Here is a 16212-nt window from a genome sequence, read left to right on the forward strand (position 1 = left end):
GGTGGGCTACAGGCGAGGAGACCGCCCCCCCCCCCCCCCCCCCCCCCCCCCCCCACTGGCCCAGTTTTCCCTTCAACCCTCGTTTCACACTCTCATTGGCTGTGGCTCCCCGACAGATGCAGATAATATGCGAACAATAAGCATGCGAGATATCTGGAATGTGTCTGCAATGCAGCGATGAGACTGTCATCTGGCGTCTTCAAACTGTTCACACACACGTAGCATTCGAGCGTCAATGAGTGAGCGCAGAGCCAAAGCTGATTCGCCGCTGATCTGGGACTCTTACGGAGCTTCAAGTAGAAAATCAGTGCTTAAGTGGCGTAGTGTGAATTATAGGCATCACTCTTTGTCTACGGCCCATCCGTGGTCTTCTCCTTATGCGTGTCCTTTTTTCTCTTTTTCTTCTCTTTGTTGACTTCTTTTTCCACAGGCCATTTTGTATGTGTTCACTCACTTTTGCAAACAACTGGCTGTGCAGCACTATCCAAATTCTCCAGCACATTGGGTTTGATATCCACACTTAAAAAGAGCAATATACAACATTCTGAGCACATAAGTACATAGCGGCTAACAACAATCTGCAATGTAAATATATATATCTGTAAATATATAGCGGTTACCTACCTGTTGTGTTTTAGCTGAAGCGTATAGCACCCACACTGCGGTTCGCCCTCAGGTAAAGCCTTTTTTTAAAATGTTGTATTACAATTGTGTGGGTTATGATCTTTAAAATCTTGAGGGTCAGACCTTTGCAAATGAGTAAATACATCATACGTGTTCAAAAATCATCGTTATTATTTAACAAACCAATACAATTATGATGATGAATGAATTCAGCCTCATGGTGCAGGTACCTGCAACACTGACACTGGTTACTCATCAAAGTGACAATTTGTGACACATGGCGCATGTTCTTCTGTGTACACATGTTCGCACAGTACACGGGAATCTGGCACATTGTCAAGGGAGGTCACACGCAGTAAAAACTGTCCGGTGTCAAGTGAGTTGGTGGGCGTGTTGATGGTAAGACACACTCATGAATGCTTTTATATCTGAGGACATACACATACAGACATTTAAGAACAACGTAGCTAGAAGCACTCTCACCCTCTCACATTCCTCTCATGTTCCAAGGTGTGAAAAAGATGAAAAAAGCACCTGGAGCCAAATCCCTTCCCGAAGCTTCCAGAGGTTTGTTTGCAAGTAGTCAGAGTGGAGGTCTCTTCCCCAGCCCGACCCTGCTGGAAGGGGAGTGAGTAGCCCAGTTGAGGTGTTTCCCAGTGGGAAGTAATAGTAAAACCAGACACACACACACACACACACACACACACACACACACACACACTGCAAATTAAGTGAAAAATAAATAATATGGATACAGAGATTTACATCGAATAGCATGAACAGAAAGATACACTCAAACCTTTACATCCTCAAACATGCAAATCCAAGAAAAACACACACACACACACACACACACACACAAACAAAGCCATGTAACTGATTCCGCAGGAGCATTGAGCACTGTGGATAATTGGTGGCACCATTGTGCTGCTCTTCAATGGGCCGGTTACCCAAGAAGCCTCATGTTCGTGTTCATGTACATTTGCTTTGAAGGTGGCGGACACAAAGAGCTAAACCCTGCCCAGAACAAAGCCCTGGGAGACCCTGCTTCACCCATAGACGTCTTTCATGGAGAGAACCACAGAGATAAATGATCTTCTTTTTTTGTGTGACAGTGTGTACGTACTGCGTGTGTGACTGTGTCAGCGTGCATATGCGCAGGTGGACATGCTTTGAGGGACGGGCTGCTTGTCATCAAACCACAGGAAGTATTTTGTCCAAATAGATGAGCAGTACCGCTTTAGAAGATGTAAAGCCCTCAACGTTGGGACCCTTTCCAATTAAAGAAAGTAAAAACAAATGTGTGTTTTGCAATAACTTTGTCTCTGTAACTATCACATCATTTCACATGTTTTAGACTTTTTCTAAATTGCATGTTGACTGTTGCATCGCCCCATAAGATGCATGTGTGCCACTGATTACCCTCCAGTATTTACCTTACTTTCTGTTGCCGAATGTAAAGCACTGTAAGGCTTTAAATATCCTTCTTTTATATAAAACTCACTTTCATTTTGACTTACTTTGTGCCATTTTCTCAACTTCCTCTTTTACTATTTGCATTGATATATTTGGTTTATTTAGACAAATGGAGCTCTAGCGCAAGTTCAGACAGGAAGACCATACCCCTCAGCCCGCCATCTATTCCTCACATTCCTGCCAATCATTCCTCACACATGCTCACTCATTGTTTACTTGCTGTCATTGTTCTGCGCTGTCAATCATGACACCAGCTGCGCAGATCAGCTGATCCCCTCTATCCAATAAGCACACGGTAACAACGACACGGTTAGCCAATCATCTTGGTGCTGTCTCGTTTAAATATGACTGTCTCTCTACCTTCAGTTCATTCATGCTGCTATCACGCACCCCTCCACCTCCCCATCTCCGCCCAGTCTTCATGGATCCATCAGCTTCATCAACTCATCATTCCATCAGCTCATCACCACCAGGTCTGGACTCCACGGGGGGATCTATCTCGTTGCTGATCGGGGGAGTCGGCCCTCAATTGCAAATCTCCTCGCAGAGTCCAAGTGCCAACGACTCTGAGACTTCATCATTTCATATCATCTGTTAACAATAAACATGCATCCTTTCTTTATCTAACTGTTCTCTCCCTGATTGAAATAGTCACTCCGGCAATACACAAGTAGTCATTTCATTCAATTTTCAATTCAGTTTATTTTTGTATAGCCCAATATCACAAATTACAAATTTGCCTCAGAGGGCTTTACAATCTGTACACATACGACATCCCTGTCCCAGGACCTCACATCGGATCAGGAAAAAAGCAACAGAGGAGGATCCCTCTCCCCGGATGGACAGATGCAATAGATGTCATGTGTACAGAATGAACAGCATTACAGAGTTACATAAACACATTACATGAATATGACAATGTATGAATGGAACTCCAATCCCATTTCATCCTGTTTATTTAAACATTTTAGCAGGTTGGGAAAAGTAAATACACCGCACATATTTTTTCCTTGTATTCAACTCTGGAGGCTGCGATAGAAATGTAGAACTGAATACATTTTCAAGAGAACTCTAATAAAACACCATATATACATTGGTGAACAGCAGTATACATGAAAACACAAGTTATTCTTTTAGAAATAACTTTGACATAAAATACACTCAGTATGTCACTGAATCTGTTTTTGTACATTTACTTTAGTTAAAATAATACAATAAATAGACTGTTCTAACAGTCAATACAATGCTGGCACAGCTTTAATGCTCCCGTCCTGTGAGTCCAGGTCCCCTCCTCCTCTGCAACAGTCAGTTTGAGCTGCTTAAGTACATACAAACTGATTAAGAGGAAAAGAACTATACGGCCTCATTTTCCCCCATTTGCACCTGAAATTATGTAGCTTGTTTTGCCTGTAATATATGTTATTTTGTGTATTTTATTTATTTAGTTGCAACTTTGTTTAGTTGTGTATCTCCACTTATGTCAATGTGCATTAATTGTATGTATACAACTGTTAACCCTGTCTTCTCAACACCTTTCTCTTACAGTTTGGATCACAACCAAAGACATGCTTACATTATCTGACATGTATAAGGCATAATGATTTCACATGGATAAATATGAAGTTGTATAGATCTTTCATTTCAGTGCAACAACATGACCAAAAACAGAAATATTTGCTGAGGCTACATTGTGTGTGACTGCGAGTCACAGTACAAGGAAAGCATCAACAATTAATAGCCTCACTGAGTTGGAGCATGCAGTGCAACAGGTGCTCACCGCGGCACTGAGTGTGTTTGTGTGATCAGTCACTAGGTTACGCTACAGTACATGATAATACTGGGCTGTGGTGAAGGCTTCAGGGTAATTTAAGGGTACGACTAAACAATGGGGTAATTATGGTAAGCCCAACCAACCATTCATCTATCTATCTATCTATCTATCTATCTATCTATCTATCTATCTATCTATCTATCTATCTATCTATCTATCTATCTATCTATCTATCTATCTATCTATCTATCTATCTATCTATCTATATATTCAATTCAATTCAGTTTATTTTGTATAGCCCAAAATCACAAATACAAAATTTGCCTCAGAGGGCTTTACAATCTGTACACAGGACCTCACATCGGATCAGGAAAAACTCCCAAGAAATAGGAAAAAAGGAAAGAAACCTTCAGGAGAGCAACAGAGGAGGATCCCTCTCCCCGGATGGACAGAAGCAATAGAGGAGGCATCAGACATGCCAGGTCCAATGGACCCTATGAGATGTGAAGTCACAAAGACTCCGGGGAGGAAGCAGAGTTAGTGATGTCCGATGGAGAGATGTAAATTCATACATCAGGAGAGAGAGAAGAGGAGAGAGGAGCTCAGTGTATCATAAAACATCCCCCAGCAGCCTATAGCAGCATATCTACGGGTTCGACTAGGGCAAACCTGATTCAGCCCTAACTATAAGCACTATTAAAGAGGAAAGTCTTAAGTCTATTTTTAAATGAGGTGACTGTGTCTGCCTCCCGGACTGAACGTGGAAGCTGGTTCCATAAAAGAGGAGCTTGATAACTGAAGGCTCTGGCTCCCATCCTACTTTATAGGACTGGAACCACAAGTAGCCCCGCGTTTAGTGAGCGCAGCTCTCTAGTGGGGCAATATGGTACTACAAGCTCCTTAAGATATGATGGTGGCTTTGTAGGTGAGGAGAAGAATTTTAAATGTGATTCTTGATTTTACAGGGAGCCAGTGCAGAGCAGCTAATACAGGAGTAATGTGATCTCTTTTCTTAGTTTGTGTGAGTACACGAGCTGCAGCATTCTGGATCAACTGGAGGGATTTAAGAGATTTATTAGAGCAGCCTGATAATAAGGAGTTGCAGTAATCTAGTCTGGAAGTACCAAACGCGTGAACCAGCTTTTCATCTTTTTGAGACAAGAGCTCAAGCCTGATTTTTTAAATGTTACGTAGATGAAGAAATGCAGTCCTTGAGATTTGCTTAACGTGGGAGTTAAAGGACAAGTCCCGGTCAAAGATAACGCCGAGATTCTTTACAGTGGTGTTGGATGCCAGGGCAATACCATCTACAGAAACCACATCACCAGATAATTGATCTCTGAGGTGTTCAGGGCCCAGTAAAATAACTTCAGTTTTGTCTGAGTTTAACATCAGGAAGTTGCAGGTCATCCATGTTATTATGTCTTTAAGACATGCTTGTATCTATCTATCTATCTATCTATCTATCTATCTATCTATCTATCTATCTATCTATCTATCTATCTATCTATCTATCTATCTATCTATCTATCTATCTATCTATCTATCTATCTCTATCTATCTATCTATCTATCTATCTATCTATCTATCTATCTATCTATCTATCTATCTATCTATCTATCTATCTATCTATCTATCTATCTATCTATCTATCTATCTATCTATCTATCTATCTATCTATCTATCTATCTATCTATCTATCTATCTATGTCCCCTGTTGCCTCTGTCTCTCCTCTCTCTTTCCCCCTCCCTCTCACTGATTATTCTGTCTCCATGTACCCATGGTGTCCTCACTCGCCAACCTCTCCCGCTCCCTCTCTCTCTGGGACAGCAGATGGAGACTATGGCCCAGTTCTGCCTTTTGTTCTGGGTCCCCAGAGAGACCCGTGGCTTTTTGGACAGCACACAGCTCGGCTCCCCATATCTCATACAAAATGCAAGCGCCTCTCCTTTCATAAAAAAAAAAAAGAAAAAAAAAAAGGAAGCGGTGGAATGCACATATTCTGAATATATTTATTGAAATGAGCATGACCACAGAGGCTTATAACATATCGAGCTCCACTTGACTAAAGGCTGTTTATCACGCTCCGACTTAACTGGCACTTTCTATGGGAGCGTTTAATTCATATATTCTTCTCTGCATGCTCCTGAGTTGCTTTAATTATTATAGTGCTGGGTTTGAACAGTTTATTTTACACAATAAAGAGTTAAAGATACATTCATTTTGATATTTAGAAGCCTCTGAGTCTAAGAAGAGTCCAAACTCGAAGAGCTGCAAACCGACAGATAGAGGTCGGTGGTGTTGTTGAAACAACTTCCATAAAATGCAGAACAAAAGTTATAAAATACCAAGCAAACACTTGTAAGAGACCGTGCAAATAGTGATTTTTTTTAAAATTTAATTTTAGTTGTCTTCTTTTCCGAACAACAGCAGCCACACGCGTCAGTGCGTCTCAGGTTCCCCCTAACTGCTGTTATTTTTCATAACGTCCGCGCTGCGTAAATAATTAATGTTCGTGAAACCTCAACCTGATCAGCGTCCCACCTGTTGAAGATGGCTGTTTTCATCTCCCACTTTCCATAAGAACCACCACTGGTTAAAGAAATAAAGCCTGCTAGTGGTCATTATCATATTGACCGATAACCAAACAATCTTGCAAATGTTTTTCATCTTATTTGGAGACCACCCAATTATCCCTCTAAAATGCAAAGTGAGAACATTGTACTGAAGTTATTTCCTTAAACAGCTCTAGAAATTCAGAGATAAGTTGGGAGTTCTGAAAACCACATTTTGGTGATGTACTTAAATTTGATTCATTCAAAACAAACGTTTTTTTTTCTTCTTCTTGCACATATTTTACAACTAGTTTCATTTGGGAAATATCAAGCAAAAAAAATGCTTCAGTGAGTGTTTGGATCATTTTTTTTTTTTGGAAACAGAATCACGATGTATCTATTCCTGCAGCATCCCTTTGCAGTGTTTACTGAAACTTGATCTCCTTTCACCGCAACGCGAACTCGCTGCAGATGGCTGTCCGATCATACTTAGATGTAGCTCTACCTGCATAAATTCTGTTAATAATTTAACACGGTATCCTCATTATATTCCCCCTTATTCCCTGCCTTCGGGAGGCGAGCAAAGGGGCACGGAGTGTGATTGGCTAAAAACCAGTGGGTGGGAGACAGGGCAGTGACAGGTAGCAAACAGGAAGGCGACTTTTCATAAATAATTTCGAAGTATTTGGCTGTTTTCTCATCACGCCCCTGTGACCAACAGGCTGTTGACACGTTGTAGAGGAGTTGCAAATAAGTCGGAGAAAAAGAAAAGAGAAGGGGGAAAAAAAGAGCAGAAACAACTCCCTTCAGAGTGAGTCACGCAGCATGGACAGGTTGCCAGAGCCAGTGTGTGCTCGGTGCGTGTGTACCCGTCCATGCGCGTGTTTGTTTGAGTTGATAGGGAGAGGGGAAGAAAGGAGAAAAAAAAAGAAAAGAAAAGTGGAGTGTACCGACGTGCGTGTGTGTGCGCGCGCACGCGCACAGGTCTTTTCTTTAGTTGAGAAAGTGTGTTCCCTCTCGAGTCAGGTCCTCGGGGACACGGCGGGGACCCGCGAGCGCTCACCAGCTGACAGCGCGTGCTTCATTGAGGCCATCCAACACCTCGGCCCACGAGCCTGCCAACAATAGGCTGAAATGAATGCGCACTCCCCATTACCAACACTGGTATTAACCAAATGGACGACATGGTTCAGATGATAAAGAAGAAGAAGAAGAAAAAAAAAAAAGTGTTCGCCGAACGCGGAGAAAGATCGTCACAAGAAATACACAAAACACATTGCGCGTGAGTTGATCTGCGTCAAAGTCGCCACGAACTTCGCAGGTTAGGAAACTCAATCGACTGTGGGGGCCAGGGAGCGCGTGCACCTGCAGCATATGGGGAGCGAGCGCGCGTTGGACGCGTTTCACGTGGCTGTTGCGATAAGTGACATAAGAGGAGATCAGGTGTTGAACTTTTCTTTAATTAGATGGAAAGGCCCTGGTTTTAAGTACAGATACTCACTTGGGTCGTTCAAACAGTAACCTTTTTAATTGTGTTCATTGTGGCCCTGTTTAAATACTGTGACTCAGGCTGTATACACATTCATGAAGGCTAATATATACTGTGGGTGTACATTTCGTTATATAAAATTAGATAATATGTTAAAGCTTTTTTTTTTCAATCATCAATTTATCAAACGTACATTATTATTATAGTTATTATATTTGTAGTATTATTATTATCATTATTATATTATATATATATATATATATATATATCTATTATATTATTATAATAATAACTATGATTGCGTTATTGGTCACTATTATAACATGGAAGCCATGGTTGTTCAGTTGTTAACAAGCTCTAAAAGTCTTAACAAACTTAATTTTCCAAACAACCTGTTATTATTATTATTATTATTATTATCATGATTTTTATTTGAATACTGTAAAAATAAGTGGAAACAAAAGAGAAGGGGTTACTTTTCACTCTTAAAATATCTGATTAAAGAGTCCATTGCAATAGAAAAAGTTACAACAGAGACCGAGAAACATTACATTTTCATTTGCCTTTTTTATTCCCAAAATCAAATTAACATAACAATGAATGGCGAAATTATAGCTTTTTCTTTTATTTAGGAAATGTATTTATGGAGTTATAAAAAGCAAATCAAATGAAACATATCAGCAATAAATAGGCCTACATGTCAATTAATCTCATCCAGTGAAAGCAAAAGACACACAAGTTCATCTGAAGATACAAAAGAAAATACAAAATAAGGCAGCATTGATGGCTACATTAAATAGGCTATTTGTTTGGAATTGGCAGTTCTACACTAACAAACAAAGCACACAATATTGTTTATGGTTTTAAAACAAAGGTCGTATTCCTTCAGCCTCTGGCTCGTATATTTTTAAAGTGCACTTTATGAACTTTTGAAGTTGCAAAACAAAATACATTATACACAAATTAACAAATGCAAACATAAATGACAACAAAAATCATACTATAGTTACATTATCAAATATAAGCAATTATCCATGAAGTTATTATTTTGTGGAAGACAGCTTTTTGGTCGGAGTGACGTAGGAAATACCCATGGCAGTGCTGCGCGCGACATGGCAGAGGGGTCTTCCAGCCACGTCTCCATGGAAACTGAAAATTATAGGCTATACATCTATTGGCAGAACCGAATTAGGTCTATCTCACACGAACAATAATCTTCATATCCAACAAGTTGATCAAATAGAATTATTGTTAACAGTTGGACATCTCCATCATCTTAAAAACGGCGCTTTGACGGCATGATTGACACGGTTAACGGGCATTATACTTGGTTGTCGTGAACTAAAGTCTGCTATTTATGATCATTTTTCTCATGTGTAATCAGTCAGAAAGCCACCGCGTGACGGTGGAGGCTGCGGAGCTTGAGATCGGAGAAGTCCTCCTCTTCACTCGAGTGGAGCTCCATCGCTATCTCGTCCGAGTCGCTGAAGTGCGAGTGCGGGGAAAACTCCCCGTCGCTCCGGGGGGACTCCTTCCTCCCGCATCCGACCGGCGCCAGCGAGCTCCCTGCCCGGGCCGAGGGCGAAGGAGAAGGCGAACGCATCGCTTCTTCAACCATGGCGGAAAACGAACCGTCGTCGAAGGACGGGTGGAAGTGCATCCCTCCGATGTGAACGGGTAAGCTGCCCCCGGAGACGGGCCCATCCGGGGACGGGGGAGCCCTGTCCTTCGCCCCGTCGAAGCCAGCGACGGGCGGAAGCGTTATCGTGTCACACTTTGGCGAGTTGTTTTTATCTTTTGAGACCGAGTCGCCGTTGCTGCCGTTGGAGGACACCGGGCCGGTGAGCAGATCGGCCAGAGCGTTGATGTAAATCTGCGCCATCTGTAAAGTTTCGTACTTGGAGAGCTTCTTGTCGTTGTCCAGCGCCGGGATGACGCTGCGCAGCTCGTCGAACGCGTAGTTGAGCCCGTGCATCCGCCTCCTCTCGCGCGCGTTGGCGGCGACGCGCCTCTGCTTCTGCACCGGCTGGACCGGTCTGCTGGACTGCGCTCTCTGTCTCGTGGAGGTCTCCTCGTCGGACGCGGTGGCCGTGCCTTGGAGACGGCACAAGTCCCGGACTTTGAGCGAAGAAGAGGAGGGGCTCTTGGCAGTTTGTCTGTAGCTGGGAGGGCTGGGGTGGCCCGAGGACTCCGGGGAACCACTCTCTGAGAAATGAAAACACACAGATGTGACCAACTGGTCTGGCTATAATAAATGCATACACTCGTGTGACTGTTTTAGTTGTTTATCAAGCGCGCAACAATGTGTTCATTATTAAATAAACGTTGCACATCTATACGCGCTCTGTAAAAGAAAGTAAGGCTTGTTCTGCCTCTGTGTGTTCTTCAGTGCAAAACGAGTAAGTTTTGCAGGTGATCTGAAATGGAAAATGTCCTACCGTGGTAGGAGCCGGTGCTCGGACAGGGCGAGTGCCGCAGGTAGTCGGGTGAAGTGGCGTGTGCCGCGCAGGTGCCAGAAGGCTGCACCGGAGCCAGCCAGGCGCGTGGGTCACTGCCGCTGTCCACGAGCGTCAGTCCAGGTTCGTAGCGGGACTCCTCGAGCTGCTGCTCCCCTCCCCTCTCCACCAATCTCGGGCTCTGCAGCCGCGAGTTGAGGACCGCCACCTCGCCTCTGCTCCAGTCTTCCACACTTCGGACATCCATTTTTCAAAAAAAACAACAACAAAAAAACCCCCCAAAAACCCAAAGGTATAGGCAAAGTTGAACCGGCCTACACTATTAGATTATGATTTGTTTTCTTTCTTGGAGGCACGCACTGCGATGCTGTCGCGCTGTGTGAATATGACTGTCGCGTGCGGGGACTCCTTGTCTGGTGTCTCAAGGCGCTGCGTCCGTTTAAAAAGCGGCACGCGTCTGGGAGCCCCCGTCCTCGCGCAGGTCGCGTGTGGACGTCCAATGAGAAGCCTCGGTGTAGGCCCGAGAGAGGTGATTATGGCCCCCCGAAGCCGCACTGTTTATGATACCGTTACAATTTAAGGAGTGTTTAACGCAAGGGAGGTAAGGGGAACCTCCCACAGGACGCACGTGCACGAGGTGGTGGTGTTATGCAGGAGCGTGGACGGCGAGAGACGTTTGCAGCTAGGGACAGAATGCTGGTCCCGTGTCTGAGGTCTCAGGTATGACAGAAGGGGGGGTGCGCGCACTGCTTCCCGTGCATCTTGCTGAGTGAAGGCTGCATTTAAGTTTGCATCACTTTAAACCTGATCAGTTTCCCACCAGAACCCCCTAACTCCAAAAGTGACATCACTTTAACACACACTTTATCATTTCACTTTTATGTGAGACAAGTGAAAGAAAGAAATAGTCCAAAAATAACAAAATATGGGGCTTTATTTCAACACGCTAGATTGTTTTAAAATAACATGCATGTCATCCTTCAAAAGTGACACACATGCAAGGAATAAGCAGAGAGAGAGAGAGAGCTGAGGGAGTGAAGCATGAACAATAAATTTAAAAAAAGCGTTGGTGCTACAGCATCAGTAACGCTTGATCAAAAGCCAGCGAGATACAAAAAGAAGAAAAAAAAGAAATAGTTGCAGCTCCTGGGGCTCGCGCGCTCATTGTCAATTCATTCATTCTAAGATCATCTCCAGTGTCCATTTTTTCTTTTGTAAGCGAGTCTAAAACCTTTTGATCCAGCTCTAGGAACGCCCTGTCGGTAAAAAGGGCTTCACAGGGAACGGAAACATGAGCAGGGGTCTCGCGCTCAACCCTGTTTCCGCACTGACAACGAGCAGTACGCGCGATTGCAACTGGAAGAAACATGCAGGGGGAAGAACACGCGCTCGCGCGCACACACACACACACACACACACACACACACACACACACACACACACACACACACCGAGACAGAGAGAGAGAGAGAGAGAGAGACGCAAATACCCATACAGATAAAAAATAGTCTATATTGGATATACAACATTATTTCTAATATCGATTTATTATCAGATATTCCAATAGTTGCGAACACAACTTAAACAAGGAACATTGTAGGCCGGTAGATAAATATACTTTGGACACATTCTAATATCTTTAATTTGTCCAAAGTGTATTTTGTGTATTATCCACCTGCAGTCCACTGATCAACGCGACCCTGCTCACTGAGATGCAACTTGTAGGCTGAACCTGGCAAATGAACAATGGGCTAATCGCTGGGTAGAAATTGTCTATTTAACCTAATTAGCACGGTCGATTTAGGATAAGGATGCAGCCTCAGCTGTGTGTTACATACAGTAGCCCAATGTTTGATGCACAATGACCTCACCTGTTACTGAAGTTTTCACAACTTTATAACAATATTCCGGCCAAACGCAAACGGCATCATAAGCAGCAGGCCGTACTATCATCAATTAAACATCAACACTTTGACGTGAACACAAAACTTGTTGGAAATGGTTAGAAATAAGGGTTTTGTTCTAAAAAAAAAGAAAAAAAAGAGGTTGGGAGAATTGTGGGAGAAACACAATTTGTGGGAAGAAAACCCCATGATTTCAGAGATAACCCGACATCAATCTTTCCTATTTTTTATTCATGTATTCATCATGGGGACGTCTTGCGGGCTAGAGGTCTGGCGCCGAGCGCTCGCCCCCTCTTCCCACCTACAAGCCCCCCCCACCCCCCCTCTCCAACGGGCCGGGCCGGGCTCCTGAAGCTACCGACAGGTTGGATATTGTAGCTGGCGATTATTAAAGTGTCGCGGCCACAATGGAGACTCTATGTTCCATTGGTCACGCCTGGGGGGCTCCTCGGGGGGGGGGGGGGGGGGGGGGGGGGGGGGGGGGGGGGGGGGGGCAGAGGGGGGGCAGAGGGAGGGAGGCTCCCATTCCAATGCGCGAGAGGAGTCTGCGTGCTGCCGCTTCTCATTCCCATCTCCCGGGAGACAGGGGCGCGACGGGCACGAGACCGAAGTGAGGGGAGCTGCACAGGGATTACAACACTTCACTGGAGGCTTTCCCGAGGACACTAAATCCACGGTGTGCTGTTTAACGAGGTGCTAAAACATGCATTTATGTTGAAGCTCTAGAATTAGCCACACCGAGGGGTCTTTATTGTCTCCAAACTTTAGTTGAACATGAAAACACCTGGAAAAGTCTAATATAATTGGAAAGACTATAAATATAAATATTGTAAGAACAATACGCATTTACGCTAATTAACTAATGTAGTAAAAAGTTACTTTAAAGACCAATATTGTACATATAAAACACTTACAATCTACATTGAACTTAATTAACACCAGCCCAATCAACTGCAACATATAATACTTGCATGTTAATGCTGTAAGTGTTGATCACTAGTCCAATAATGTTAGATAACACTTTTTAGATACTAAAGGTATAGCCTATATTTTACTGATATGTACTTTTATGAATACAGGACGTTTACTGAGTTGTAACTGTTGGATTTTGCTAAAAATAATCTAGATAAAAACAAAAAAACAGTTTATTGTTTTGTCAGTTTATTGTCTCCTGAAACTATCAAAAATAATTAAAGTGCAAATAAAATTTCACCAAACAAACGTATAGAGCAAAAGAACCTCCGGTACATGTTTACTCAAGAGGGAGAAATTAGAGATGATTTTCATGACAATATAGATGCTGATCTCTCTTCTCACTTGAGAAGATGTTGAATTGAATCTGTTTGAATCAATTTCTTCCAAAATGTTCATACATTTGTGAAATATCTGACATTCATCTGGTTATAAAGCATACAGTCTGAAATAAAGGAGCTATGAGGGCTAAATAGTGCCCCCGACTGGTTAACACGGAGCACTACAGCGTCGAGCTCAATGTAGTGCTTCATTGAACTTGACAGCAGTCGTCCTCAGCAGTGTGTCTATCCAGCTGTTAACAGCAGTACACGGGCCTTTGAAGTGATAGCCTATTTGAAGTGAAAGACAAAAGCTTAGCTCATGCTCAAAATCCTTTTCACACATTAAATCATCTCAGATCACCAACACCCATTTAAAAATGTTATGGTTGGCATTTGTATTTTTTCGCTTCCCATCTTACAAAATGTTCCCTCCTTAAATCAATTTAATAATTTGAAGCTACAAGGGCTGGAATCCCCTTTCATCCATTATTAACTGACACCCTGCCGGCATCCATCAATTTTACTGGTGTATTTGTTCTGGATCAATTGGCTCTTTGAAAATGAAAAGGTCAAAATTAAACCGTGACACGCAAGTTAACAAAGCCCCCCAAGACCAGGTTAGTTAGTCATTATTGCAGGTTTAAATCTTAAAGGAGCGGCCATGTTGAGAGCCGCTGAGAGGCATTCAAAATGCTCCCAAGTTCATATCACACACCTTTAAGACTGGATTCTTCTCAGACTCCACATAAACAATTCAATCACAATCATTTGTTTCCTATTGATACATGTCGATAACGTATTATTAAGAAAAGAGGGGGAAAGGGATGATCTGCACTAACACTCTTGATGAAAGCATACTTACCAGTATCTATATCTGCGACTTGTACAGAAATAGTAACTGGAGAGTAGAAGACAAGCCTGAACGCTGTGGAAAGACACCATGCCATTCTTTATGGAAAAGGAAGATGTGTTCACCAAAAGAAATTTACAGACATTTGGAGCAAACAGAATAAAATAATTTTAGCAGGAGTGAAATCGTCCCTTTGAGGACGTACAGTTTGTCTAGATGACCAAAAACAACACATACCATCCCACTGTAGAAAACCTGTTTATTAGACAAATTATACACAGAAAGCTTTGCCACTTGTAACAGAGGACCCAGTTTGTTCAGATTTTGAATAATATGCAACACATACAACAAAATAGGCCTATATTAAATACTGTACATCATAAAGTTTTGAAAATTATCAAGTAAATCCTGTAGTTCTATGTATGAAATTAAAAATGTTGACAGATAGCGCAAGAGCAAGTTTGTGCATGCTTTCTTTTTAATCAACTTGCCACTTTTTGTTATTTAGCCAGCAAATAATAAAATGAACTCAGGATGACATGAGAAAAGCAAAGAGTTTGTGTTTATGTGTTTATGTTGACCGTGGGCAGAACGAGGGAAAACCAAACGCAGAGATGTGACTGCTCAACGCAATGCTAAAGCTCATCATGATATACTCTTCTCTTTTTGTTAAACAAAAATAGCATCAACATGTAAAATATACATTTTTATAATGTCTCTTTCATTTATTCTAAATAAAAACTTTTAAATGTCTGTGTCCTATTTGTCATTCAATAGCCATACCGTAGCCTAATATAAGAAAAGAATGCCTAAGAATGCTCGCTTCAAAACACTGTGGCTTGACTGAGTTCTCTACGCACAACATTTTGCGGTTTTAGTTCTTAAAGATAACAAACTGAAAACTTGTTCTAAACAACTAACATTATCAATTATTAATACAGTGTTAGTGAAAAAGATTTGGTTCCATTTTACCGCCCCAGCCCCGAATCCACAAAATATTCCTTTAATGCTCTCGATGTCCCTTTCCCCACCCCAAAAATGCACCTCAATGGTCTCATTTGAATTAATTGGCACTTTAAAAAAAAACAAGTTATATAAACAGTACCCTTAACATTACAGATATGAAATAGAAGTATATTTCGGACTCGTCTCATTAAAAGGCAGCCATTGGGTTCCAATGGCCGTTGACTCTTTGTGACATTCCCGTGACCCGAAAGCACAACCACTGATTTGCTGCTCTAAAAGGTTTCCAGTTCCCGGTGGAATTTTGGGTTTGACTGGACGTTGGGAGGGTGCAACTGTAGATGACATATAAGGCCTGTACTGAAGATGCTGTTGCAATGGCTTCTCCTCAACACCAAATCAACCATTTCAACCATAGAACCTGATAAGTGAATAATGAACTCGAACATGACAGGACCTTGACATGAGCTTTTATCTTTTAAACACCCGAGTTATTAAAACAAATCAAATGTAAAAGTTTGAATGACTTAATGATGCAAAACCAGAGACTACAGCACTCATTTAGCAGTTTTTCTAAGTTGGCTGAGAGAAAGAAACAAGTAGACAGCTCAGAACAATGTTATTTTTTTTTTTGTACTTCCTGACCAAAACACATTCCACGCATTTAAATCTTTTTTTTTTTTTTTTTTTTTAAAAAAAAAAATTAAATAAAAGACATATAATAAGCATAAGCTTTTTGAAGTCTTTCGGCTTGTCTTTTATGTTTTTTTCTTCTTCTTTTTTTTGTGTCACCCCTCTTACTATCCCTCTGAGAGTCTGAGTAGAGGA

General features: G+C 42.1%; 1 protein-coding gene across 1 annotated transcript; it reads right to left on the reverse strand.

Annotated features, from left to right (window-relative positions):
* Positions 1 to 9300: 9300 nt before the first annotated feature.
* atoh1a (atonal bHLH transcription factor 1a) lies at positions 9301 to 10619 on the reverse strand. The gene is made up of 2 exons (XM_034540902.1): positions 10355 to 10619; positions 9301 to 10121 (listed from the first exon to the last, which is right to left on the reverse strand). The coding sequence occupies exons 1-2, from the start codon at positions 10617 to 10619 to the stop codon at positions 9301 to 9303; spliced, it is 1086 nt and encodes a 361-aa protein (XP_034396793.1).
* Positions 10620 to 16212: the final 5593 nt, after the last annotated feature.

This window comes from Cyclopterus lumpus, chromosome 9 (genome assembly GCF_009769545.1).
Source record: "Cyclopterus lumpus isolate fCycLum1 chromosome 9, fCycLum1.pri, whole genome shotgun sequence".
Lineage (NCBI taxonomy): Eukaryota > Metazoa > Chordata > Actinopteri > Perciformes > Cyclopteridae > Cyclopterus > Cyclopterus lumpus.

Excerpts from the sequence above, each read along its gene's own strand:
- atoh1a (XM_034540902.1), bottom strand. The coding sequence starts at position 10,619 with ATGGATGTCCGAAGTGTGGAAGACTGGAGCAGAGGCGAGGTGGCGGTC. Across the intron at positions 10,122-10,354 it reads GAGCACCGGCTCCTACCACG|AGAGTGGTTCCCCGGAGTCC; the intron begins GTAGGACATTTT and ends TTCATTTCTCAG.